Consider the following 26,952-nt stretch of genomic DNA (forward strand, 5'->3'; position numbering starts at 1 on the left):
CGGCGTGCCCAAAACAATTGTTTCAGACTGTGACACCAAGTTCTTGAGCTACTTTTGGAAGACATTGTGGGCAAAGCTTGGAACAAGGCTGCTGTTTTCCACCACTTGTCATCCTCAAACGGATGGACAAACTGAAGTTGTGAATAGAACACTTTCTATGCTGCTACGAGCCTTGATAAAGAAGAACCTGAAGGAGTGGGAAGAGTGCTTGCCACATGTGGAATTCGCTTACAACAGGGCAGTACATTCTACAACTAATATGTGTCCTTTTGAAGTTGTGTATGGATTCAAACCCCTTGCACCGATCGATTTGTTGCCTCTACCATTGCAGGAAAGGATTAACATGGAAGCATCCAAGCGTGCATCATATGTCAAGAAGATTCATGAGAAGACCAAAGAAGCAATCGAAAGAAGGTCCAAGTACTATGCTGATTGGGCAAACAAGCATCGCAAGAAGATGATATTTGAGCCCGGAGATTTAGTGTGGGTACATCTTCGCAAAGACCGCTTTCCTGAGAAATGTAAATCCAAGTTGATGCCACGGGGAGATGGTCCATTCAGAGTGCTGTCCAGAATCAATGATAATGCCTACAAGATTGAGCTTCCTAAAGATTATGGTGTTAGCACAACCTTCAATGTTGCTGACTTGTCACCATTCTTTGGATTAGAAGAATCAGAGTCGAGGTCGACTCCTTTTCAAGAGGGGGAGGATGATGAGGACATCCCAACCAAGCATGCTCCCTCTAATTCCACGCCAACCTCTACACCGACTACGCCGGCACCAGCCCATGTCATCAATGGACCGATTACACGTAGTCGTGCAAAGAAGCTACAACAAGAGATCCACGCGCTACTTTGTGAGACTTATTTTAACATTAATGAGAATTATATACTACCTAAGTGTTGTACCTTGGTTGTACTCAGGTATATAGAAGAAGAGAAGGATAAATCGGACCCTGAAGAACGGACCAGTGCAAGTTCCAGAAGAAGTCAAAAACGGACCAGTGGAAGTCAAAAACGGACCAGTGAAAGAAATCTTCATAACTTTTTACTCACAAAAGCTATGAAGGTCCATGAGCACTTGTTGGAAAGTTTGACGAGTCTACTTTCCAATTAGTCTAGTGGTGACCAGTTTGGATACTCCATATTGGCTGCAGACCAGAATTAATACAGACTGCTCAGAAGGTCAACAGTCTGTTGTGACAGAATGTTGGTACAACTTGCCAAGAGAAACTGTACCAATCTACAGTGTTTCGTGGTGCATGGAATACATCAAAGCTCTTGGAGTCTAGTTTCACACCCAGAAAACGGTTCATCATTTGGACTTCCCAATAAAAAGTTATGGTCAGTTTATTGGAAACTGCTCTGGACGCCAACAGTCACGCGAAGCCACTTCGGGAATCCATTTCGAGGGGACCTTTCACATTGCCTTCCCTCAGAAACTCTATTTCGTTTTCATACCTATCTAGCAGGGCTGTTGCTAGTATAAATACCCCCTAAGACTCATTGTAATCCGAGACTTATGATATTGAGAATACAAACCACTTTGTTCAGTTGTGTGCTAACAAATTCAGAGAGAGATCTCTACCCCTTTGCTCTTGTGTTTTCCTTCGCGGAGATTACAGAAGCGGCCGCGTCATCGGCACCCAATCCGTGCTCCTGATCCTCGAGTTCAGGTTGCATAGGTTGGTTCTTTGAGAGTGTGGTTGGGCGAATCCTTGTTCAGGCTGCCGTATAGAGACTGTGGTTGGCTCCTTGTGCGTGTCGTCAGGTTGCACTAGTTATCCTCGCTGCTTGCAGTAAGTTATCGGCTAATCTTCAGCTAGTTATCCTACGTCGTGAAGATCGGGACAACGACCTCACCACTGGCAGACGGGCCCCACTTGTCAGGCGACCCCCTCAATTACCCAGCCATCTGTTTCTTTTGGAGAGGGAGAGAAACAGGGGAGCCGACGGGGAAAAACTCAAGATCATCCCCCTTCCAAGCACACTCCCGAGGCCCCAATTTATCAAACCAACAACCCTAACATATTAAGGCACACCCCTTAATTCACACGCAGAAATCGACGGTTTGCAGGAAGTCGTCCATGCCGCGGCCGAGGTCGCACCCAGGCATCTTCGGGAAGACATCGTTGATGTCGTCGAGGTCGAGGTCAATCTCTAGCTCTTCATCCCCGAAGTCCCCAAGCAGTAGGTCTTGTTCGTCCTCTAGGCAGAAGGCCACGTCGGAGACGTCGAGCGCGTCCAAGCCAGCGCGGAAATCCATCGGGTCGATGTCGGGCAGCTGCAGGCCGCGCAGAAGGTCCTGGTAGAACTCTGGGTCGTCCTGCAGCTGAGCAGCAGACTCAGTGGACGGTGGCGCGACGGCGGGTGTTGGTGTCGCGACCAGCTCTGGAGACTGCGGGTTTGGCGCTGCTGCCTTGGTGGTGGATTCAAGCACGGACGACGGCAACGGGTGCGCGAATGGAGCAGTCGAGGTGGACGAGGAAGAGGACGCCGTCGGGGTAGCGCTTGCCGAAGTAGCAGGTGAGGAAGCGGAAGCGGGCACAGCCTGCCTGCAGCGGCGGCGCTTCTCGTCGGCGAAGCTCCGGGAGGCGTACATCGGCAAGGCCCCAGCTAAGCCGGTCCTTCCACCGGCTACTGTCGCCGCGTGCACCAGCGGCGGGGCGCCGGAGAGCTACCGCGGCGTGAGGCTCCGCAAGTGGGGCAAGTGGGTGGCGGAGATCCGCATCCCGTTCACCGGCAAGAGGCAGTGGCTTGGCACCTTCGACACCGCCGGTGCGGCGAAAGAAACAGGGGAGCCGACGGGGTAATTGAAGCGGTCGCCTGACAAGTGGGGCCCATCTGCCAGCGACCGAAACCAGCTCCTGCATCGCATCCCTGCGCCACGGTGTCCAAACCACTGACACGCTGGCCGCCAGCGTGCCAAAACCACCCTCCCAAACCGCCCCAGGAGGTTAGATGCGTGGTTTTGCATATTTTAGGGTGTAGGAAACCCAGTTTTATAGTTGGGGGCCTAGGTTAGACACAGCTTAATACTTCAGGGGGGTAAGTAGACTTTTTCCAACATTTTTTCCTAATGTCGTATGTGCCTTGTGTGTTTCAGGTTTCCATATATTGAACAGATAATGGTTTCTGTGCATTGACATATTAATATGTTCAAGGGATTGCATATAAGTAGCGTTATGGCATGAGATCCGTACGTACCAGTATGACAGTGCTGCATCCCCATATGGTGTAAGTCGTTTGCTCTTCATCGATCTTCTCGTGCCACATCTTCACCGCATATACCAGGTGTTGGTAGATCATGTGGCACCAAATGATGTCGTCAAAGTTTGACATGTCCATGGTTTTTCCGATTTCTGCATTGTTAATTTGCCAACTCGCTGTTGAGAAAAAAAGCCTATTGAATAGAACTAGGAAGAAGCACCGTTTTGTTAGGTCATCTGTGCCACCCTGCTGTATTCTGTTCATGCAGACCTTGACAGTAAAATCCTTGGCATTAGCTACATTCAATTCATTGCGCAGCTTCTTTACTTCATTGACTCTAGCAGTATAGGAAGCATTGTCTCATATGGACTGCCCTTTGCTGGGCACCCCAAGAACATAATGCACAACTTCCTTGGTAATCTTCAGCTCCTTCCCAGGTCCAACTCTGAGTGCCATTGTGTTGGGGTCAATGTGGTCGTATAACCACTTGAGGAGTGAAGGGGGGCTGCTGCTCGTCAGTTTAATGTCAAGCAAGCTCGAAAGGTTATAATCACGGACAAAAACCCGCCTTTGTTCTTCACTGAGAATTGTCATCATCCCCTGCCACTTCATCCGGTGCGCAACGGATATTCCACCGTGGGGCCTGCGTAAAAAGATGCTAATGTTTTGCATAAAAACTTAATCGGAGAAAAATGGTACCTTATGAGAAGTGTCACAAATAAACACATTTTGTAGCCGTGTGATCTATGATGTATAAATGTAATTATATTCTTCAGTTAAACCATATGTATCTAAATTCAGTCCCATGTAAAAACAAACTGAAAAACATCCTACTAGCCATGTATTACTAGATTTTTATGCATACATTGTAGGATGTTCGTACGTATTTTGTCCCAGGAAAAAGAAAACCTCTCCCCACCCCCTGTGTATAAAAACTCTGTCCTATCTGACCACACAGGACAATGTGTACTGTCGCGGGTGTTTCTCTCTACTTTTTATGCATAGTAACATCAGTTTATATACATTAGTGCAGAAAAAAGCTTTCCAGAAAAAAGGCCTGATTAAAAAAAGATATACTAATGCTTTGCATACAACTTAATTGGAGAAATGGTACGTTGTGACAAACGGAATAAAAAAGAAAAACAAACTGAAAATATCATACTAGCCATGTATTTCTTGGTTTGTATGCATACTAGGTGGGGGAGTGTTCATACGTATTGGTTGCGGGAATAAAAAAATCTCTTCTCAGTGTATGAAAATTCTATCCTATCTTGACACACTGAACAAAAGTGTGCTGCCATGGGGTATTTCCCCCCCCCCCCCTTCTCTGATTTTTATGCATAGTATCAACAGTTTTTAGATACAGTAGTGGAACTTGCGTAGAAAAAAGTGTAGCCGAAATACTTATAGAGCCACTAGGTTTTTCAACCCTTGCAGTGCGTCGTGCCTTTTTTGCCTCTTGTGAAGGATGTGCTTGCATCTATAAAATTTGAGATTAATAAAAAATATAAACACGTTAGCGCGTGTATGGCGGCCAAAGAAAAATACAACATGTAAAACCTGTGGTGAGCCCAGTGGGGAAAAAGTGCACAGTTAGCCCAGGGGGAAAAAGTGCACAAAAAGAAAACTTAATGCACTTACTTCGTCGTGTACCTTCCTCTCTCTCTTATTGGATGACAGTGTTTCCTGCATTAAAACTAAAATCAGAGAGAGGAAAAAAGGTGTAGGGGATTTTAGTGCAAAAAAGAAAATCAAAAAATTGTCTTGCCCCACTGCGTTCTCTTAATATTTATGCATGGTATCACCAGTTTATATGCATCAGTGCAAATGCCTTGCCGGAAAAGGGCCCCATTTTAAATAGATGCTAATGTTTTGCAAATATGTGTCTAATTCTGTGTGAAAAACAAACTGAAAACATCCCTACTATCTGTGTGTTTCTTGATTTTTATGCATACTGGGGGTGGCTTCTCACCCCCCCTCCGAGTGTATGAATATTAGTATCTATCTTGAACACATTGAACAAAATGTCGTGCCATAGTGTCCACCACCCCTCTCTCTAATTTTTATGTATAGTATCACCAGTTTATATACATTGGTGCAAATGCCTTCTCCCAGAAAAAGGCCCCCGTTTAAGGAGATACTAAGATGCTTTGCACATATGTATCTAATTGAGTGCCATATGGAAAAATCAGAGAGAGGAAAAAAATGTACGGGATTTTAGTGCAAAAAAGAAATCGCAAGAAATGTAGTACACAATGAACCAAACTGTCAGATTTACATGTCGTGCGGAAATATAGGTTTGACAGGTTCAATGCATAGAAATCTATCGGAGAACGTATAAAAACATTACCAGTTAAGATGCATAGAAACCATTTTCGCAGTTGCTTTTCACTCATGGCCCCTGCCTTCCCCCTGCTTGCTAATTTATTATTTTGGTGTATAAAAGAACGACCTTTGATCCAGCGCAATGTTGAACAAAAAAAATAATTTCTATGCATTTTACTGTCTCTGTTTATACGTTCTCTGATGGGTTCTAGGTTTTTTAATGCATACTAGGATCAAAAATGCAAAAAAGTAGATGGTGGCCTAGTTAAACTTTGCGTAAAAAGAAAGACAAATACTTACAGAGCCACCAGATTTTTCGCCCCTTGCAGTCCGCCGTGCCTTGTTTGCTGCTTGGCGAGGGTGTGCGTGCATCTAAAAATTTAGTTTTGCATGTATAAAAACATGTTAGCAAACGTGTGTAGCCAAACAACCAAGATATATTGTAAAACACACAGCGAGTCAGGGGAAAAAGTGCGAAAAAAACTCATTGCATTTACGTCGTCCACCTTCCTCTTTCTCTTATCCAATGACAGCGCGTCCTGCATTGCAAGAGAAAAATGTCAAGAATCACAAAAGAAAAGAATGGTTTTTTGGGTCATCGAAAATATAACATTGTGCACCTTGAAGGTTACTCCTCGCTTCCCTAGGGCCTGCGCATTATTCGTTTCCTGAAACCGCCGAGCAGACAGGCGAGTGTGTCGTCCAGTCGGCGGAGAAGCTGTTTGCGGTTGACGACGTGGTGTAGCAGCGGTCTTGCACGGGACAAGGACAAAGTCGTCGTCATCGTTGGAGCTCGACTCAGGCTGTTTTGTGGGTTGCGGGTTGCTTCTCGCGCACTACAGTTCTTTTCTGCTTGTTGTTCTGACCCCGAGAATACACATTGCCTTTCAGTCTTCCGCTGCCGGTGAAAGCTTGCTCCTCCTGGCTCCGTCCGCCATGGGGTGCCGCTGGGGCTGCGCCGCTAGTCGGGTTTCCGGTGACATCGTCCCCACCCGGCTGTTGGACTGAGCTGGTCCTCTCCACCAAAACCGACGTCCCTCCTCTCAGGAGGCATGCGCTCGCCCCGCCGTCCTCGACACCTTGACCGCCTGGACCACCGGCGCCGCCCCCAGGGCATCCAGAGGCGCCCGTACCCGGGCCTCCGGTCCCCACATCGTCCTCGACGCCTTTGCCGCCTGGAACGCCGTCTCCGCCGCTTCGGCCTGCGTGAGCGACCGGAAACCCACCGCCTCCTTGGCTGCTGACGTCATCTGCAACGCCCTGGCCTCCCGCTCCGCCGCCGGTGCCCGCTGGACATCTCAGAGGTGCCTTTGCGGCGCGCGGTCCTTCCGTTGCCCCGGGGTCCTCGGCCCCGTGGCTGGCGCCGCCACCACCGCCGTCGGTTCCCTCGCCGCTCATGGGGGCCTATGAACAAAAGGCGCGATTTTGGGCGCGTTTAGGAAAGAAATCGAGCACTTTTCCCAATAGAATCGGCGAGAAACAGATTGAGAGAAAGGGAGCATGAACATCCTCACCGTGAATCCCCTCCACGACCGCGCGGGCAGCCTTGATTCCGTCGGCGTCGAGAATGGGATGGGCGGCAGTTTTGGATGCGCGGAAAAGTGGGGTTTTTTGAGACCCGTCTGAAGCGGCGTGGTGGGGGATAAACGACGGTTTTTGAAACCGAGTGGGTGTCCGAGCAGTTGTCATGATTAATACTTATTATATAAAAATAGCAAAACGGTAACCGCGCGCGATGACGTGCGTCCTGGACGCCCTCTGCGATTCACCTCGCCCTGTTTAAAATAGTTGTAGAACTCTGTATAAAAATACCACTAGACCAGTGCGTGGAGCATTCTACTCTCCCTCACGTTCAAAAAAATTTACTTGCTCATGTATAATTATTTTTGGTACATATTAATATAAACCCCATCCGCCAAAAGTTAAGAATAAAATCCCGAGAGGCATCCAAGGTTTCGACGGGGTTCGATGCATAGAAACCTTTTAGAGAGTGTATAAAAACTAACAGTTAAATGCATATAAACCATTTTCGCAGTTATTAATGGGCGTTTTGACTGGGTTCGATGCATAGAAACCTTTTAGAGAGTATATAAATGCTAACAATTAAATGCATATAAATCATTTTCGCAGATATTTTTCACTTATGTAAGGCACACGCATGGCCCTGCCTCCTCCCCCTCCTGCTTGCTAAATATTGTTTTGGTGTATAAAAGAACGACCTTTTATACAACGTTATACCGAATAAAAAATGTTTCTACGCATTTAATTGTTAGTATTTATGCGTGCTCTGATAGGTTTCTATGCATTGAACTTGTCAAAACCTTGGAACTTCAGACAGGGGTCTTGAAACGCCCATTTTTCCGCCATCCAAACTGTCGCCTTATCCTGATCCGGAAAATTTTGGGTTTATGGTACTGTAGCATTTTCATTTTTTATTTTGCAAAAAGAAATTATCTAAACTTGGACTAGTTAGGCTCGAAACGATTCACCTCGCAATAAAACAGGCAAAACTATGCAAAATAGTTTTGGGTTTTTTGTTTATATTTAATGTTTCACGCATATGACATAAAAACGATGTGACAGGGGATCTTGAAAAAAAGGTTTATATATACCAGCCAGTGTGGCATATATATATTGACAAAATGTATGCATATCACACCGTCCCACCGCTCATATGGGTATTTCTTTTGGAATCAATACCAGACTCACTCGTTTTAGTATTCAACTAACATCAATGTAAATGTCAACGATTCAGTGCGTAAAAACTCATCTATGGAAATTTCTATGCTCTTGTGATTTATTTTTTGAATGTCCATGAACTTTTTATGTTGTATGTATATAGCTATTATACCTGCAATTATACGGGACGCGCGCTCTCAGGCGCGTGGCGCCAGGGGCCACCATTGGCCTGTCGTGGGGGAGGGGACAGGACCCTGCCGCGTGCCTTTTGTCTGCTAGTGGCGGGACTGGGGATGGCGGGGGACAGCACGACGAACCGTAGTTCGCGCGGGTTTGGTGGAACCAGCCCAGTGAAAAGTGTGTCGGGCTTCCACTATCTATTCAAAGCCCTAAGCTCTTAATAGTATATCTATATATATATGTGTGTTTGTTTTTGAGCAAAATGTCGAGTGCAATAAAAATATAATGATATAAATGAAAAGCTATAGCTTTAAAAAAACACAAGATGTCAAAAATTCGAATGACATTATACCTCCCGATTAGGGATGAAAATGGTACGGATATTTTCCAACTGTATTCGAGACCGAATTCATTTAGAGGGGTTTAAATATGTTCATATTCGAGTCCAAATATTCAACATCCGATACTGTATCCGTATCCGAATACTTAAATCGTATATTTATGATGTCGACATCCAATCGTATCTTATCCGACATGATTGACATTATCCGTATTCGAATCTAAATCCGACCAGAAATATGAAAACAAATATGATATCGGTGATATCCGTCCGTATCCGATCCGTTTTCATCCCTATCCCGATGCAACACACGGGCATTAAAAAAATAAGGAGCTTTGCAATTGCATTAGAATAAAAGCAGATCATTAATACTAGTAGTAATCAAGATGAATTAATATAATACTGGTAGTACAATGACCGAGCCTCTCTGGGGGAAAATGCCAAAATAGAGGCTTTTAATCTCTACTCTCTTCCTTAGCGATCACGACTAGAACGAGAAGAACCAATACATAACAAAGAAAAAACAACTTGTCGAATTAATCCTGAAGGATTAAGGCCAGTAATCAAGCAAAAGCTCCTCTATTTTTCCTGAAGGCGAGAACGTGCTCAACAAGGCCGTGGCAGGCATTGCCGTCAAAGGTGGGCGGCAGCGGCGGTGCTTAGGCTGACACCGGCTGACCGGCAGTCCTAGAAGCCGGTCTTCTCCCAGATCGTGTTGCGGACGCGACCGGGTCACGGCCCTTCAGCTGCGACCCATGCCCTCACCCACATATAAGGACGCTGCCATGCGCTCCTGGACTTGCAGCACCTCGTGAGGCAGCACACCGTCTGACCCCGGTACCGCCGCAGCTCACCACGTCATCGGCGAACGTGCCGGAGCCCCCGCGCCAGGCGGCTTCGGCTCCACGTCGAGTGCCCGAGAACCACCACCACACGGTTGTAGCCCCACACCGGGTGTCTGGCCCGGCGTCGGGCGCCTGCGGCCCCACTGTGGCAGCCCCCGTGCTCGACCGCACTCGAGTGCCGAGCGGCCGCATCTCCACCTCCGTGATTGATATGTGGCCCCGATTAGATGTCTTCAAAATTCCAAAATATTCACCATCACATCAAATCTTGCAAAACATATATAAAACACTAAATATAGATAAAAAAAACTAATTCACAAGACAAATCTTTTGAATCTAGTTAGACCAAAAAAAATTTGGATTTAAGCAGGCCCTATGTATTTGGCTGAGAAACCAATTGATTCCCCTCCTCTATGCGCTCAGGGTATTTTGGTCTTTGCACAGGAGTCCATGAGGGCAAATGTCATTTAGAAGAGAGAGTGGACAAATAAGAAAGATTTTGAATTTGAGTGTCAAATAAGAAAGCACTGTTATCAGTGTCAAATAGAAAATTCTCTTCATACTATTTCTTCACAATCTGAACTTTTGGGAGATGCGCTGTAGGGTGCCACAAAGCGTGCCTGCTTTTCTAGTAGTAAATATGACCAGACAGATCTGCATTCCTTCACCACAGAAGTGGTTTTGCTATCTATAGCGACATGTCACCACCAAGTTCATCAATGACTTTATCAAGCTTGAACAACATATCTAGAGAAAGAAAAGTACTGAATCAATATTACTATGTAAAATGAGGACTTAATGTATGGGTAACAACTTAAGAGAATGCTGGATCTTTGTTGCTATGTATGAATAATGGAAAGGGTGACAAACCATTCTATGGTTCATTTTTTTTATGAATGTGTACAGCATTTGGAAGGGAAGACATACCATTAAAGGATTCATCAGCCATATATGTCTGCAGACGAAAAATATGATGTTACTATTTACAATATACTTGACAATAAGAAAAAAACGACCAAAAGATTCTTAACCAGAACAGTACCTTTATCCGTGCCATTATGTCATATGTTAATATACTGGTATCAACTCCCTCACCAGCATCCAGACCTTTACCAGCAGTCGTTTCTTCATTGGCAACTGCAATGAAATATTTGCTTACACATCAAGGGAGGAGGAGCATCGATACAAATAAGATAAAAAATGAAATTAAAATCATTCTTACCATCATGAGAAGTATCCAGTGCATACACCTGAATGATTTAAAAGTATCAGTAACATTCTCGGCAGCAACTGTTTGCATGACTTTCAAATAGATACAACATTACCTCTTGAAGGGCATGGTTTGATGCAGCCAATGGACAGGGTTCCTCTGTATCAGATTTACATTGTATTATTAAGCTTATAGACCAACAAAATCAAAATACAGATATTGTATTTCAATGTAAATCTTCTTTGGAAATTAGTTCACCTTGGTCATAATCAATTGAACAATTTGTCAGCATTTGGTTGAAACTAGGAGGGAAAGCAGAGTAGCTGTTACTAGTGTTGCTAGCACTGAGAGGCTCAAGAACAGGCTGATCTTGTTCCTCATGGTAGCTCATTGTTGGTTCATCTATTGTGTGATCAGAACTCTGCTCCTCAAAGCCTGAAGCATCATCTGGCCTAGCAACATTTATGTCAGAAAACAAATACATCTTGGAACTTACAAACCTTAAAAAGTTCTATCCTTACCTGTGGTGAAGTCCATTATAAGCAATATATTCAGATGTTGATGAATCTTCACACACATAGTCACTTCCAGACGGTATCATGTCCATGGTTTCGCATGAGCATTCCTTTGCGATTATTAAAGAAATACAGTTAGCTAGTACTTTAAACTTGTACAAGCAAAGAGGAAACCTAGTATGATACTTAAACTTCATTGCCTAACCCGTCCAAGAACAAATCATATGTAGGGAGACACTGGCCAGGGTTCCAAATCCAACCTGGTGTTACCCCCCCCCCCCCCCAACCGGCAATGCAATAATGGTAGGGGCTGTCTTATGGCAACTGCGGTTAGTTCGTGCCCAAAATCTCTCCTTGCCGACAACACAAAAAATTGTGGGAAGGGGCCAGCCTGTGGCACTTGTGGCTGGTTTGGGCCCTCCTACCATGTGGTAATTGCAGTTGTTGTCAATCCAATTGGTTGTGGTCAGCCCAAATTCCGGTACGTGTCCATCCATATATGAAGTCTGGGTTCAGTGGCTTTTTTCGATCAGTTTGACTGAGGTTCCTACCTAGAGTAAAGAAAAGTGTGAGCCAGTCTTTACCCAGCGGCTGAGGGTTTTTTTTCCTCACAATGGTAGCGTCACCATGGTTTCATGTCAAGTAAACTTTGGTAAAAGAGAGGCAGAATGTAAAACACATCCAAAATGCTTTAATCTGGTAATAATTCTGGCAATCATATAATAAAATGAAATGTAATTGATAAATCCTTCAATGTTTTATAATAAAAAAATTAGAAAAACATTATTAGGTTTTCTGATCTACAATACAAGTATTATTAGTATTAGCACATAAATAAGCTCTGTTGTTCCAAATATTTTTTATAATGAATATATACTGATTTTCCATTAAAGAAATATCCATATTAAAAATGGTATTACATTTCTTTCTAAAGATTTTATTAAAACAGAAATAAAGATAAGGCATCAAGAATGTCAAAATGGGATTACAATATGTTCTCATGGAATTCATTTATGTTTCTATCTATCACTTGTGTAAACATAAAAATGCACGATACTGCATTTCAATGCACTTCAGTTGCTACATACAACAGGATACAGTAAGCTCTAATAAGCATCAAAAGAGAACATAAAGAAACATAAATTGTCAAGAGCCTGGGCGCCTAGGGTAGCAGGGCCCCTGCTCCTTAGCTCATACTTGGATGTAGGTAATGGTGGTGCCAGGGTTTTTGCCTGACTACCAAAGCAAAGGTGAGATTAAGAACAGCAGAGGAGGAACTTCTTGATTCATTCTACTGAGTTCAGGGTTACATATATAGCAGCTCAGCTCCATGCTGCTGGCACCAGCCATTAACTACCAAACAGCTAATACTCCCTTGATCTCCTCATCTTCTTCTTAATTGCCTTCATAACTCAGGCCTCTTCAGCCACCACAGCATCCTCGTGCTGTGCCAGGCCATGCGCTGCCTTGGGGAAGGCATTGGCTGCTCCTCATGTACGAGGCCAGCGGCTGTAATGACGGCCCCACATGACATCTCTCCCCCCCATCGACAAGCAGCTCGTCCTCGAGCTGGAAGGTGGGGTAGCGATCCCGGAAGCTGGTGACGTCCTCCCAGGTGGCAGAGGCCTCAGGCTCACCTTGCCAGTGTACCAGGACTTGGCGAACTGCTCTGGCCAGCCAGGTGCATGTGTGGCACGTTCAGGGGCCGGCTGGGCTGCACCATGATGGATGGGCAGCAGGGGCGGTGGAGCAGCTGGTGGCATGCCGACGAATTTCTTGAGAAGGCCCACATGGAAAACATCGTGGAGACGAGCGTGGGGAGGAAGCTCAAGGCGGTAGGCAATGTCGTTGATGATGGCCGCCACGCAGTACGGCCCATAGAAGCGAGGCCACAGCTTGCCCTTAGTGACGCCATGGAGTGAAGTTGGGCGCGGTGTCGGAGGCGGATCCAGACCAAGTCCCCGACGTTGTAGTGGATGTCACGGTGATGCTTGTCGTAGGCACTCTTGTAGACGGCTTGGGCCTACTCAAGGCAGATGCAGGCATCAGCCAGCAGCTCATCGCGTTCCACCATGTTTCTGGCCACCGCAGCGACCTGAGTTTTGCCTAGTTCATAAGAACGGATGGAAGACGGGTCGCGTCCGTAGACGATCTGGAATCTTGAGTGTTGACTGGTAGGCAGTGTTGTAGATGTACTCTGCCCATGGTAGCCAGCGCAGCCGCTGGCAGGGGCGGTCACCTGTTAGACAGCGGAGGTACATGATGATAACCTTGTTGGCAGCCTGGTCTGTCCATCGGACTGCGGATGAAACGCCGTCGTCATGTGGAGCTTGATGCCTGCGAGGCAAACACTGGGTCACGGTCGGAGACGATGGACTGTGGGACGCCGTGCAACCGCACAATGTTAGTGAAGAACGCCCATGCCATTGACTCTACTGAGTAGGGGTGAGCCAGTGGGATGAAGTGACAGTACTTGCTGAAGCGGTCGATGATGGTGAGGATCACTGACTTGCCCTGAAACGGGGCAGGGCCTCGATGAAGTCCATGCCAATGTCAGTCCAAACAGACACTGACACGGGCAGAGGGAGGAGCAGGCCGGCTGAGTGCAGATGCTCTGATTTGTAGCATTGACAAGTGGCACACGCGTGGATGAACTCCTGGACCACTGCTCGCAGATTGGGTTAATGGAAGTCTCGCCAGAGGCGGTGTAGCATGCGCTGGACGCCCTCATAGCTGTCATCGTGGATCGCGGCGATGATCTCCTGGAGGAGTGGGGTGCCCGGCGGGATGTAGAGGCACCACTGGAATGCCACCAGGCCATCGATGATGAACCAGGGAGCCGCGTGCTAGTGGGTGGTGATCTCTTTCTTGGTGGCGACCAGCGCGGGCTCCTGATCGTTGGTCTGACAAAGCCGCTCGATGAAGTCGAAGCGCGGCCCGGAGAGGGCCAAGAATATGTCGATGTGTCGCACTGAACCACGAAGGGCTGGGAAAAAATCGGGCAGGGCTAGCACCAGTGCTGATGTCAGTGCTGACTTGAGGACAGTGAAGGCTGCGCTGGCTGCTTCAGTCCAGATGAAACTCTCTTTCTTCAGTAGCGCCGTCAGGGGGCAGCAATGGCTCGAAATTCCTTGACAAACTTGCGGTAGTAGCCCGCAAGCCCAAGGAAGCCACGGACTGTGCGCACTGAGCGGGGCTGTGGCCAATCAGCAACAGCCTGGACCTTCTCTGGATCCATGGCCACCCTGGTGGCTGAGGTGATATGCCCGAGATAGGAAATGGAGTGACGCCAAACGCGCACTTGGAGCACTTGACAAACAACCAGTGTTGGTGGAGCACGGTGAGGACAGCGCAGACATGGCAGAGATGTTCAGCCAAGGAGTTGTTGTAGATGAGTATGTCGTCGAAGAAGACAAGGACCAAGCAATGCAGGAATGGGCGGAGAACATCATTCATCAGCACCTGGAACATCGCTGGGGCATTACAAAGCCCAAACGGCATGACATGGCATGACAAGTAACTCGTAGAGTCCATCATGGGTCTGGAATGTTATCTTCTACACATCAGCGGGGTTCATGCGAACCTAGTGGTAGCCAGAGCGGAGGTCCAACTTGGTAAAGAACCACGCGCCGTGCAGCTCATCAAGGAGTTTGTCCACCACTGCAATTGCATAAGCGGCCTTCACTGTGATGGCGTTCAGCGCCCTGTAATCAATACAGAAGCGCCATGTCATATCCGCTTTCTTCACAAGTAGAATTGGGGACGAGCACACCGAAGTGTTGTGCTAGATGATGCCTAGAGTCAGCATAGAAGTGCACTGGTGCTCAAGCTCGTCTTTGTGGGAGGCACGAGGTTGATGCAGTGGTCCCGGGAGCGCGGCGGGGGCATGCAGCAGGGCTCGGCGAAGACGGCTGTGAACTCCTCCAGTAAGGCTGGCAGCAGGTCCTCCACGCTGCATGCTCGCAGGACCGGTCCCGTTGCCCCAGCCAAGCCTGTCCAGCAAACCCGGTGATCCCAGTGCCAGAAGGACATGGTAAGCGCGCCGAAGTCCCACAGGATCGGCCCAAGGGAGGCCGCCAACCACTCCGTGCCGAGGACGACGTCGTAGCCGGCGAGAGGGAGTGCGAAGAAGTCAATGGAGAATTGTTCACCGGCGATGGAGAAGGGGATGGCGCGGTAGACACCGGGGCACGACACACGTTCGTCATTGGCCAATGACCTTCATGTTGCCCTGAGGTTGCAGCTTGAGGGACGTACGCGCTGCTGCTTCCTCGGAGACGAAGTTTTGGGTGGAGCCGAGTCGAGGAGAGCGAGCAGCAAGGCCCCGCCAAGCTAGATGCGGATGTGCATGGTCTCTGTGGTGCGAACACCAGCCATGGCAAGGAGGGAGATGAGCAGCGAGTCTGCCACAGCGTCCTCCTACTCAGGGTGCGCCTCATCGTCGTCCTCTGCCAAGTCAAGCAAGAAGATACGCTTACAGACACGATTGTGGCCGCGCTCGAATTTCTGGTTGCAGATGAAGCAAAGGCATTGGCGGCAACGGTCCTCCATCTCCGTCTATGACAGCCGGTGGACCGGGCGGCCCTCGATGGCGAGGGGGGCTGGTGCAGCACAGGTTGGTGCCGGCAAGGCTAGCTGTGGAGGTGGCCCGACCAGGAGGCCGCGACCTGGCAGTCGTGGCGCGACAGGGACCGGCGGGTGGAGGACCACGTACTGCTCGCGCTGCTCCAGCTTGCAAGCCAAACTCATGGCGATGATAAGGGATTGGGGGTGTGAACCTCCATGTCGTAGCTGAGCGGGGGCTGGAGACCCGTTGTGAACGCCTAGACGCGCTGTCCTGGTACTCCACGACGGTGCCGGTGCGCTTGCAAGCCATGAGCTCGCCCAGCAGGTTGGATCGGATGGGCAGCCCGATGTGAAGGTTGAGGAGCTCTGAGAATCGGTGCCGCGACGGGGGGTGCCCTCCTCGGTCTGAACCTGGATAAACCACATCTGGGTGCCGCCTTCCAAATTATAAGATGCCATCCATATCTGTTCCTCCATCGCGATCCGCTGTTGATGGAAGTATGATTCGCACCAGTTGATGAAGGCTAGCGGATCCGACTTTCCGTTGTACTTTGGGAAATCCAATTTCTGGAATCGAGGGGAGCGGTCACCATAGCCTCCTGTGACCCAGAGCCTGATGACGCCCAAGGACGTTCTTGTTGCAGAGCGGTGAGTTGCTCCTAGAGGCTAATGAGGGTCGTGTTCATCGTCTCGATGAGCTTGACCAAATCGGCGTTGGTTGGCTCAGCCATGGGTCCCGCTGCTGAGGTGGCAGAGTGCAAAGGAGATGAGGCTGGAGCAGGTGGCGTGGTGGTGGCTGAGGGGGATGGTGGTGGTGCAGCGGAGGAGGAAGAACGCCTGGATGCCGATACCAGGTTGTCAAGAGCCTAGGCGCCTAGGGTAGCAGGGCCCTGCTCCTTAGCTCGTACTTGGATGTAGGTAATGGTGGTGCCAGGGTTTTTGCCTGACTACCAAAGCATAGGTGAGATTAAGAACAGAAGAGGAGGAAGGTTAGGGATAACTTCTTTCTTGATTCATTCTACTGAGTTCAGGGTTACATATATAGGAGCTCAGCTCCATGCTGTTGGCGCCCAGCTCCTAGTTACTGGCACCAGCCATTAACTACCAAACAGCTAATACTTCCTTGATCTCCTCATCTTCTTCTTAATTGCCTTCATAACTCAGGCCTCTTCAACCACCCAGCCTCCTCAGGCTGTGCCAGGCCATGCACTGCCTTGGGAAAGGCATTGGCTGTTCCTCGTGTATGAGGCCGGCGGCTGTAATGACCCCACATGACATAAGTCATCCATGACAAATAGATGTGCATAGGGGCAACACTAAAAGACAATGGATAAGAGAAGTGCCATTTGAATATATCTGAAATATAACATACTCAACCTTCACACAATCTGAGAATGACCCTACATCATTGACCTCTAGAAAACGTAAAGAAAACTCACCTTCACACAACTTAAGAACAATTCTGCATCACAGAGCTGTGGGAAACGTACAGCAAACTTCTGGATCTACAGAGAGACATCATAAAATTTCTGCCATTAGAAAAGTGATCAAAAAGTTATTTATGCATATAAACACCTCGTAAGCAATCAAACGGTTTCCACAATTCAAACTTGTCAGATAACAGTGCAACAGTTAAATATCATTTCTTTCAACTGACTAACTAGTAGAATCACATCTTATTCTTATGGTACACAAAACTACCTGTTTAGACTTATCACAGAAGCTCACGAATACCACCCTGCTACCTCTGATGGGGCACTGCATCACACAAGTAATCTGAGGCCAAGAGAAGTTGAGAATCGACACAAAGTGCTCCTCCTGTGCAATGGGCAAGTAGTTCAGTAAGAAAAGGAATTCAATGACAACAAAAAGAACCATATAGGAGTCACTGGTGCATAATTTCACAATAGAAAAGTAGCAGACAATTCATCATAAACCAAAGACTAACTTTACTCACATGGCAAAACAATCAGTAAAATGCCAATAGTATAGAGTCCACTTGTCAGACATTAAATGGTATATATTCATAATTAACTTCTGCAAGTGCGAGGAAATCTAATCATGCAACCAATGGAATCACTCAGCTAACCAATCCTAGACATTCAATTAAACGAGCTATCCCCTTTTATAGATCAAAGACACCAGCCTAAGAAATATTAACTCCTCTGCCATAAAGCCTCGAATGTGTCAAGCTAGCATATGCATTCATTAATCCGTACCAATTCATTGAGAATTTTAAAAGCACAATGAATGAGACATTACACATAGAATATACACGAGAAATCAATTATCTGTAGAACTTAACTGCAGAAACAGATAGCACTTACAGCTATGCATGATAATTCACAAAAAATACAATGATACTTATTAGATTAATAAAAAGTATGTAAGGATTTGTTTGCTTTTTAAAAGCAGAGTTAATTCTCGATTAAAAAAAATAATAAAAAGTAAAAAAAAGCTAACTGTAGAAGGATTTACGAAGATAATTAAAGAGAACATAGAAAGACAGGCTAACATGGCACAGATTATATAAGTTCATAAAGAATCTAGTGCACCACTTGTCTAGAAATTGAATAGACTCATTTCATATGTTGAGAAATCTATGCAACTTGGCACACCACTTGTCCAGAAATTGAATGGACTCATTAGATATGTTACCAATCACAAATTGGACCGGGGCATGCAACTTGCTGAGACACGAAACTAGGACACTAATTCCTAGCATGTATTTTACAAAGATCAAACTCCACACCAAATTTTTTATGTGTTCCGGGACAAAACTAACCCGGAGCAGTCAATTTTTGCCAACAAGAAACCCTAAACGCCAAACCAGGACAACCATTTCCTAAAATCCCCTAAACAGACGCCGACACCTAACAACAACACACGAGAGACGACTCGAGTATAAAGAAGTAAGGAATGGAGGGAGGCGGTTTGTGTACGGACGAAGACGACGTCGCCGATGGAGATCGTGAGGACGGGGACTGCGGAGGGGAGGCTGGGGTGGGAGACGCAGAGGGAAGCGGGGCATGAGGCGGGGATCCAGGTTCCCTGGTGGCGGTGGACGCCTCGGATGATGTGGCGGAGCCCTGGTGGCGGCGGCGCGGAGGGGTCCCGCCGCGGCGTGCCGAAGTAGCGCGCGTACTCCACCTCCCACTTCTGCCGCTGCCTCAGCATCCGCGGCGGCGCCACCGCGGAGACTGCCAGGCGCGCGTGCACCAGCGCCATGCTGTTGTCGCTGGCGTCCGCCATCGCCACGGCGACGAGCCGACGATGACGAGGGAGGCAATGACGCAATGTGAGGGTGGCCGTCGTCAGTCTGCCTTGGTCGTTAGGCCCAGCCAAGCTACACCAGCCCCAAGTGCTGTATTATGGGGCTGATTGGTTGCCCCAACGGGATGGTGCAAAGACCCATCCGCCTCCATTTCATGTATTCGGTCCGTATTATTTGCCTGTATCCTTTCGTTCCTTTCCACCCTCTATCCCGGCTCCCCCCGTATCCTCGAGGCGAGCTTCGCTCGCGAGCCGGGACGGCGCGGCGCGGCGTTAGAACCCTGGACGCGTGGGGAAGGCTTGGCGGGAGACGGATCCATCAGGGGCGCGCACGATTCTAGAGTTAGGGTTACCGCCTCCATTTCTCCAGTCCCCTCATGCCTCCATTCCTTCGGTGAGACCTCTGCTTCCTGCTCCCGGCCGGTTTCTCACTGGCATCTCTCTCCGACAGCAGTTCTGTCGTTGGTTCTCCGGTGCTTCGGCTGGTATACCTCGCCTTCCCCTCTTCCTCTTTCTCTGATTTCGACGTCTGTGATTCTGCCTAGGGTTCGTGTTCTTCTTGCTCGTACCCATAGATCTATGAGTTCATGATGCAAACCACTAGTTTCTGGCTCAGATCTGTTTGTTTTACTATGATTCTGCTATGGATTTAACTGAGCACAGTGTATGGGTCGATGATTATTACTATTTCCTAGCTCAGATCTGTTCGCTCAGATCTGTTTGTTTTATGATGCAGGATTTATGTGCTCATGGGTTTGGTTGATGATATAGGTTATATTTGCTCATGGGTTCTGTTCATGATGGAGATAATGGTTGGGTTTTTGCTTGGCCTATGATGCAACTACTTCTAATCTGAGGTGGCTCTTTTTGTTACCCTGTTTTTGATCCTTCGTCAATGCAACCGAATGGTGAAAGCCCAAGTTTGGTTTTGGTAATTAATGACACCAAGTTGCTAATGCTTTGTGTTCAAGTGATTTGAGTTAGGCATAGCAACACATTTTAAGAAGGAGCAACGTGACATGAGTGGTGGACACATGGTCATAAAGAGAGAAGGCATGAAGTGGAGATCATGGTAATGGACAAGGAGTAAAGTGATCAAAGCAAAGGTATAAACATAGGATTTTGCTTTTGCCGGTCTAAGATGAGTAGAGAAGTGATTGACCGGATTTAGGATAGATAGGCGTACTACAAAAGAGGGGAAATCTTTAATTGCAATGGTTATCTAGTGCTACTAAGTGTGAGTCTCATTTGCATATACCTAGCGCTTAGTGACGTGGTGAGTTGCATGAGAAAGCCTTTAAAAATGTTTGTGAAATGCTAACACACATGCACTTGGTGGTGTTGGCACATTTGCAAAGGAGAAGGTGTTGAAGTTGATTTTGATCACCTTGGAGAAGAGAAAGAGGCTTTTCGGTGTTCTCCGGACATTAGGATGGCTTTTAGATTGAAATACTGCTTTGATCCATTATGACTTGGATTGAGTATCTATATGGATTATATAGCCCTCTGAGTAAGCTTTCCAAAATGTCCAAGATCATCGAATTTGGAGTTCGGAGCTAAAAGTTAGCATCCTAACAAGGTTTGAGTTGGTGCTGAAAATGCAGGACCGGAAGTTCCGATGGAACTTCCGGTGGTACTTCCGGTGCCTGACCAGAAGTTCCAGTCAGCCTGATAGGAAGTTCCGGTTGGGCTGTGAGAGATGAGCTCGCGTTTGAGAAAACACTACCGGTGTCTGACCGGAAGTTCCGGTCCATGACCAGAAGTTTCGGTCCATAACCGGAAGTTCCGGTCCATGAATGGAAGTCTGCATAGGAGCCTTTGCGCATGGCCTCGCGTGTCAGGATTCACTTCCGGTCTCTGACCGGAAGTTCCGGTGGAACTTCCGATGGGTCCGAGTCTCTCACAACGGTCAGATCTGCTTGGACCGAGGCTCCAACGGTCAGATCTGGTCGGACCGAAAGTTCCGGTCCCAGGCACCGGAACTTCCGGTGCCACACTATAAATACTCGTTTTCCTTGTTTCTAACGGGAACTTCGCATAGAACACATTTTCTGACTTCCGGTGGCTCTTCCAAAGAGTAGAGAAAGCTCTCCCCTCCTCCTCTCTCACTCCCTAAGCTTTGTGCTCCATTCAAGTGAGAGATTGAGCTCTAGTGATAGATCTGAGAGCTTCAAGACCATCTCTTCCCTCTCCTCTCCATCCCCATAGCTTGGTGCTCTTTGGTGAGAGGATTTGGGAAACCCTAGTGTTGTGTATTTGTGATTTCATTCTTGTGGCACTAGGTGGTGATTGCAAGTGTGGATTTCTTGTTACTCTTGGGTGTTTTCCGATGCCCTAGATGGCTTGGTGCAAGGGAGGTGTTGAGCTTGTGATTGGAGATTGTTTCGAGCCTCACCAAGTGATTTGTGAGGGGTTCTTGAGCCTTCCCCGCGGGAGATCGCAATTGGCTACTCTAGTGGATTGCTCGTGGCTTGGAGGATCCCCATCTTGTGAGTGGATGTGCGGCACCCGCTGAGGTTTTGGCTTTGGATTGCCAATTAGCTCGTGATCCATCAAGTGGGTGTATCGCCACAACGAGGACTAGCTTGCCGGGAAGCAAGTGAACCTCGGTAAAAATCATGTGTCATCTCTTGCCGAGGACTCTCTTGTGATTGTGAGTGATTGGTTGGATATATCTCTACTCTACAACGTTGGTATAACAATCGCTCTCCACTCCTTTACTTACTTGTTTGTCTTGCTAGTTGTTTAGCTTGTTTAGTTTTGTCTTCTTGTTTAGGAGTGTAGCAAGTTTGTAGTTGTGCTTTCTTGTTGTAACTTGTGTTTAGCTTTCTTGCTAGACTTGTGTAGGTGGCTTGCATAGCTTAGTTATGCTAGTGCTAGAATAGCTTCGCCTTTTGTTTTACTAACCAACTTGTCTAGTTGAAATTTGTAGAAATTTTAAATAGGCTATTCACCCCCCCCCCTCTAGCCATTTAGATCTTTCAAGTGGTATTGGAGCCGAGGCACCGTTTATTTAAGGCTTAACAACCTACGGTGAAGAAATGGCTCTAAGTTTGCATATCAACAACACCAAGAAGGCACCTTTCTTTGATGGCACCAATTATGCTTATTGGAAGGTCAAGATGACCGCTCATCTTAAGTCAATCAATAGAGAGGTTTGGAAAGTGACCGAAACAAAGTTTGAGGTTGCAAATGAGAATGCACCAACACCAGCGAAGAGAAGAAGCTACAATGCAATGATATTGCCATTAGTGCTCTTCATGAAGCTCTTGATGACAAGACTTTTGAGCAAATCAAGAATATTGAGATTGCTCATGATGCATGGGCAAAATTAAAAGAAACATTTGAGGGAACCAAGGGAACCAAGACCGCCAAGGCATACATCCTCCAAGAAAAGTTCTCAAGCTTCAAGATGCAAGAAGATGAAAGTGTGCCAGAGATGTTTCACCGGTTGCAAGTTATTGTGAATGAGCTCAAGGCACTTGGGGAAGAAGTGAAGGATAGTCAATTCTCTATGAAGTTCTTAAGAAGCTTGCCCAAGAGATTTGACACATTGATCACTGTGCTAGTCAAGACAACACTTAGTGAATCAACTCTCCAACAAGTGTTTCAAGAAGTGATGACCGATGATGCTTATAGAGAAGATGGTGAGAATGATGAGTTGATCAAGAAGAAGAAGAAGGATGGTGAGAAGAAGGATGATGAGAAGAAGAAAAGTGTGGCATTCAAGGCCTCCTCATCCAAGGGCAAAGCCAAGATAGAGTCATCAAGTGAAGAAGAAGCAAGCTCTTGTGATAGTAATGAAGATGAGGAGATGGCTCTTCTTGTCAAGAGATTTGGCAAGTTTATGAAGAAGAAGGCCTATCGGGCAAGATGGAAGAAGAACTCCTCCAAGAAGAATGACCATTCCATGAGGTGCTTTAGATGCCATAGCAAGGATCATCTCATCGCCAAGTGTCCCTATGATAGTGACGATGAGGATGCTATCAAGAAGGAAAGAAAGAAACAAAAGAAGAAGCAAGAAAAGAAGGAAGGCTCAAACAAGAAGAAGGGTGATGCCCATGTTGCAACTTGGGATAGTGATGACTCCTCAAGTGATGATGAGAGCACCAAGAAGAAGGGGCACGCTAGCATTGCAATTCAAGGAAAGAGCTCCATCTTTGACACTCCATCATGCTTCATGGCTAAGGCCACTAAGGTATCATCAGATGATGAGAGTGACCATGCTAGTGATAGTGATAGTGATGATGATGAACCAACTAAAGATGAACTAATCACTATGCTAGAAGATTGCACTCATCACTATAAAGAAACTAGAAAGGAGTGCAAGACCTTGCTTAAGGATAAGAAAACCCTTGAGCAAGAACTTGATGAGCTTAGAGCATCTTATGAGAGTCTAAAGGAAGACCATAAGAAGCTTCAAAAGGATCACACTAAGCTTGAAGAAGCTCATTCCTCTCTAGTTAACAAATTTAAAAATGAGTCAACTAAAATTGAGAAAGCTAAAACTTGCAACATAGGCATAACATGTGATATCTTGAGTAAGCCTATTGTTATTGCTTCTACTAACCCTTCATGTAGCACATCTACATCATCCTCATCTAGTAGTGATGGTTTCACTTGTGACACCACACTAAAAGTTGAGAATGAAATTCTCAAGAAGGAGGTGAAAGAGCTCAATCACACTTTAGATAAGGCATATGGTGGTGAGGACCGCTTGCTTATGTGCTTGGGTAGCCAAAGAGCTTCTCTCTATAAAGAGGGATTGGGCTATAACCCCAAGAAAGGCAAGGCCGCCTTTGCTCCTCACAAGACACATTCTGTGAAGAACAATGGCCGGTATTGCAAAGCTTGCACGCAAGTTGGTCACTTAGAGCAACAATTCATGAACAAGAAATCCAAAGCAAATGTATCCTCAATTAAGCTTAATTCTTTCTATGTGCTTACTAAAGATACAAAAGGTGTTCATGCTAAGTTCATTGGTGCACCATGGATGGGCTCAAAGAAGAAAGCCATTTGGGTACCAAAGAGCTTAGTTGCTAACCTTGGAGGACCCAATCAAGTTTGGGTACCTAAAAAGAATTGATCTTGTCTTGTAGGTCAATTACAAAGCTAGAGGAAGGCATTGGGTGCTTGATAGTGGGTGCACTCAACATATGACCGGAGAGTCTTGTATGTTCAAATCAATTGATACTAGTCAAAATGGTGGCTTTGATTCTATCACCTTCGGTAACAACAAGAAAGGCAATGTCAAGGGGCTTGGTAACATTGCTATCTCAAATAACATGAGCATATCAAATGTGTTGCTAGTTGAGAGCCTTGATTTCAATCTCTTGTCAGTTGCACAACTTTGTGACCTTAGTTTCAAGTGCATCTTTTGAAGTGATGATGTTGAGGTTGTTAGTGTTGATGGATCAAACTTGATATTCAAAGGATTTAGGCATGGTAGCTTATACTTGGTTGATTTCAATGATAGTGACACTCAATTGACATCGTGCCTAATTAGCAAATTAAGTTTGGGTTGGTTGTGACATAGAAGGCTTGGTCATGTTGGAATGAAACAATTGAACAAACTATTGAGGCATGACTTAGTTAGAGGCTTGAAGGATGTCACCTTTGAGAAAGATAAACCATGTAGTGCTTGTCAAGCCGGAAAGCAAGTTGGAAATGCATATCCTAAGAAAAGTGAAATGAGCACATCAAAGGCATTTGAGCTATTGCACATGGATTTATTTGGGCCAACAACATACACTAGCATTGGTGGCAACAAATATAGATTTGTGATAGTAGACGACTACACTAGATACACTTGGGTGTTCTTCCTCTATGACAAGAGTGATGTTTGTGATCTATTCAAGTCTTTTGTCAAGAGGGTGCAAAATGAGTTTGAAACCACTATCAAGAAGATTAGAAGTGACAATGGTAGTGAATTCAAGAACACAAGAATTGAGGAATTGTGTGATGATCTTGGCATTGGACATCAATTCTCTCCAACATACACTCCTCAATCCAATGGTGTAGTTGAAAGGAAGAATAGAACCTTGATTGACATGGCTAGATCAATGCTTAGTGAATACAATGTTAGCCATTCATTTTGGAGTGAAGCTATCAACACGGCTTGCTATTGTAGCAACCGTCTCTATTGCCATGGGAAGCTTGGGAAGACACCATATGAGCTATAGAATGGAAGAAAGCCCAACATTGCATACTTTAGAGTGTTTGGTTGCAAATGCTATATTTCCAAGAAAGGCACTAGATTGAGCAAGTTTGAAAAGAAATGTGATGAAGGGTTCTTACTTGGTTATTCCACCACAAGCAAGGCATATAGAGTTTGGAACTTGGCAAGTGGCACATTAGAAGAAGTTCATGATGTTGAGTTTGATGAAACCGAGGGATCTCAAAGTGAAGCCCAAAATCTTGATGATGTGAGAGGAGATCAATTGGCAAATGCAATGAAGAACATGGATGTTGGTGACATAAGGCCAATGCAAGTTGATGATGATAATGACATTCACATGATCAATCAAGAAGTGCAAATTGATACAAATCAAGCTAGTACTAGTGGCTCTCATGATGATGATCAAAATCAAAATCAAGCAAGTGGAAGCAATCAACTCCCAATACTCCAACCTACAAGCATAGCAAGGGATCATCCATTGGATCAAGTCATTGGTGGTATTCAAAGTGGTGTACAAACAAGATCAAAGCTAGCATGTTTTTGTGAGCACTATTCATTTGTCTCATTTGAAGAACCAAAAAGAATAGAAGATGCATTGAAGGATTCCGATTGGGTAAATGCCATGCATGAAGAATTGAACAACTTCACAAGAAATCAAGTGTGGGAGCTTGTTGAGAGGCCAAAGAACTACAATGTGATTGGTACCAAGTGGGTCTTTAGAAACAAGCAAGATCAAGATGGTGTAGTTGTGAGAAACAAAGCAAGATTAGTAGCACAAGGCTACACTCAAGTTGAAGGTCTTGACTTTGGAGAAACTTATGCACCGGTTGCAAGATTGGAGGCAATTAGAATCCTATTAGCCTATGCTTGTGCCCACAACATCAAGCTCTATCAAATGGATGTGAAGAGTGCATTTCTCAATGGATATATAAATGAGTTGGTTTATGTTGAACAACCTCCTGGTTTTGAAGATGACAAGGAACCCAACCATGTTTACAAGCTCAAGAAGGCATTCTATGGTTTGAAGCAAGCACCTAGAGCATGGTATGAGAGATTGAGAGATTTCCTTCTCTCCAAAGGGTTCAAGATGGGAAAGGTTGACACTACCCTCTTCACCAAGAAACTAGGCACTGACTTGTTTGTGTTGCAAATCTATGTTGATGATATCATCTTTGGATCAACCAATCAAGACTTTTGTGAAGAGTTTGGAAGAATGATGGCAAATGAGTTTGAGATGTCCATGATTGGAGAGCTTAGTTACTTCCTTGGTCTTCAAATCAAGCAAATGAAGGATGGCACCTTTGTAAGTCAAGGCAAGTACATCAAGGACATGATCAAGAAGTTTGGGTTGCAAGAAGCTAAACCAATGAGCACACCTATGGGCACAAATGATCAATTTGGTAGTGATGCTAGTGGCAACATGGTAGATCAAAAGCTATACCGTTCTATGATTGGAAGTTTGCTCTATGTCACCGCATCAAGGCCGGATGTGATGTTTAGTGTGTGCAAATGTGCAAGATACCAAGCTTCACCTAGAGAAAGTCACTTGAAGGCAACCAAAAGAATATTGAGGTATCTCAAGGGCACTCATGATGTTGGATTATGGTATCCCAAGGGGTCTAACATTGAGT

The 26,952-nt window shown here is 46.1% G+C and overlaps 3 protein-coding genes and 1 long non-coding RNA gene across 5 annotated transcripts; all 4 read right to left on the reverse strand.

Annotated features, from left to right (window-relative positions):
* On the reverse strand, positions 1,957-3,129 carry LOC8085313. Its single transcript, XM_002438336.2, has one exon. The coding sequence runs from the start codon at positions 2,600-2,602 to the stop codon at positions 2,051-2,053; it is 552 nt and encodes a 183-aa protein (XP_002438381.1). The 5' UTR covers positions 2,603-3,129; the 3' UTR covers positions 1,957-2,050.
* LOC110431031 lies at positions 4,619-5,949 on the reverse strand. Its single transcript, XR_002448516.1, has 3 exons — positions 5,836-5,949; positions 4,852-4,896; positions 4,619-4,690 (listed from the first exon to the last, which is right to left on the reverse strand). It is a non-coding gene; the product is annotated as an uncharacterized LOC110431031 (long non-coding RNA).
* Positions 6,165-7,135, reverse strand: LOC8085314 (glycine-rich protein DOT1). Its single transcript, XM_002438337.2, has 2 exons — positions 7,050-7,135; positions 6,165-6,939 (listed from the first exon to the last, which is right to left on the reverse strand). The coding sequence occupies exon 2, from the start codon at positions 6,931-6,933 to the stop codon at positions 6,334-6,336; it is 600 nt and encodes a 199-aa protein (XP_002438382.2). The 5' UTR covers positions 6,934-6,939; positions 7,050-7,135; the 3' UTR covers positions 6,165-6,333.
* LOC110431030 (protein POOR HOMOLOGOUS SYNAPSIS 1) lies at positions 9,081-19,253 on the reverse strand. 2 transcript variants are annotated; one of them, XM_021449542.1, is made up of 10 exons: positions 18,817-19,253; positions 17,572-17,688; positions 17,310-17,375; positions 11,311-11,414; positions 11,048-11,241; positions 10,905-10,948; positions 10,802-10,829; positions 10,622-10,716; positions 10,507-10,534; positions 9,081-9,810 (listed from the first exon to the last, which is right to left on the reverse strand). In XM_021449542.1, exons 1-10 carry the CDS (start codon positions 19,120-19,122, stop codon positions 9,803-9,805), a joined length of 990 nt encoding a protein of 329 aa, XP_021305217.1. In that variant the 5' UTR covers positions 19,123-19,253; the 3' UTR covers positions 9,081-9,802. The 2 variants fall into 2 exon arrangements, with proteins under 2 accessions (XP_021305217.1, XP_021305216.1); XM_021449541.1 differs by lacking the exon at positions 9,081-9,810 and adding an exon at positions 9,903-10,326 and having other exon boundaries at positions 18,817-19,250.

This window comes from Sorghum bicolor, chromosome 10, assembly GCF_000003195.3.
Source record: "Sorghum bicolor cultivar BTx623 chromosome 10, Sorghum_bicolor_NCBIv3, whole genome shotgun sequence".
Lineage (NCBI taxonomy): Eukaryota > Viridiplantae > Streptophyta > Magnoliopsida > Poales > Poaceae > Sorghum > Sorghum bicolor.

What these genes read in the sequence shown, in the direction of transcription:
- LOC110431030 (XM_021449541.1), bottom strand. Translation starts at nt 19,122, where the DNA reads ATGGCGGACGCCAGCGACAACAGCATGGCGCTGGTGCACGCGCGCCTG. An exon ending in ACTGGATACTTCTCATGATG is followed by an intron (nt 10,717 to 10,801) that starts GTAAGAATGATT and finishes ATTTCATTGCAG; the next exon opens with TTGCCAATGAAGAAACGACT. An exon ending in GGCTGATGAATCCTTTAATG is followed by an intron (nt 10,327 to 10,506) that starts GTATGTCTTCCC and finishes TTCTTTCTCTAG; the next exon opens with ATATGTTGTTCAAGCTTGAT.
- LOC8085314 (XM_002438337.2), bottom strand. Translation starts at nt 6,933, where the DNA reads ATGAGCGGCGAGGGAACCGACGGCGGTGGTGGCGGCGCCAGCCACGGG.
- LOC8085313 (XM_002438336.2), bottom strand. Translation starts at nt 2,602, where the DNA reads ATGTACGCCTCCCGGAGCTTCGCCGACGAGAAGCGCCGCCGCTGCAGG.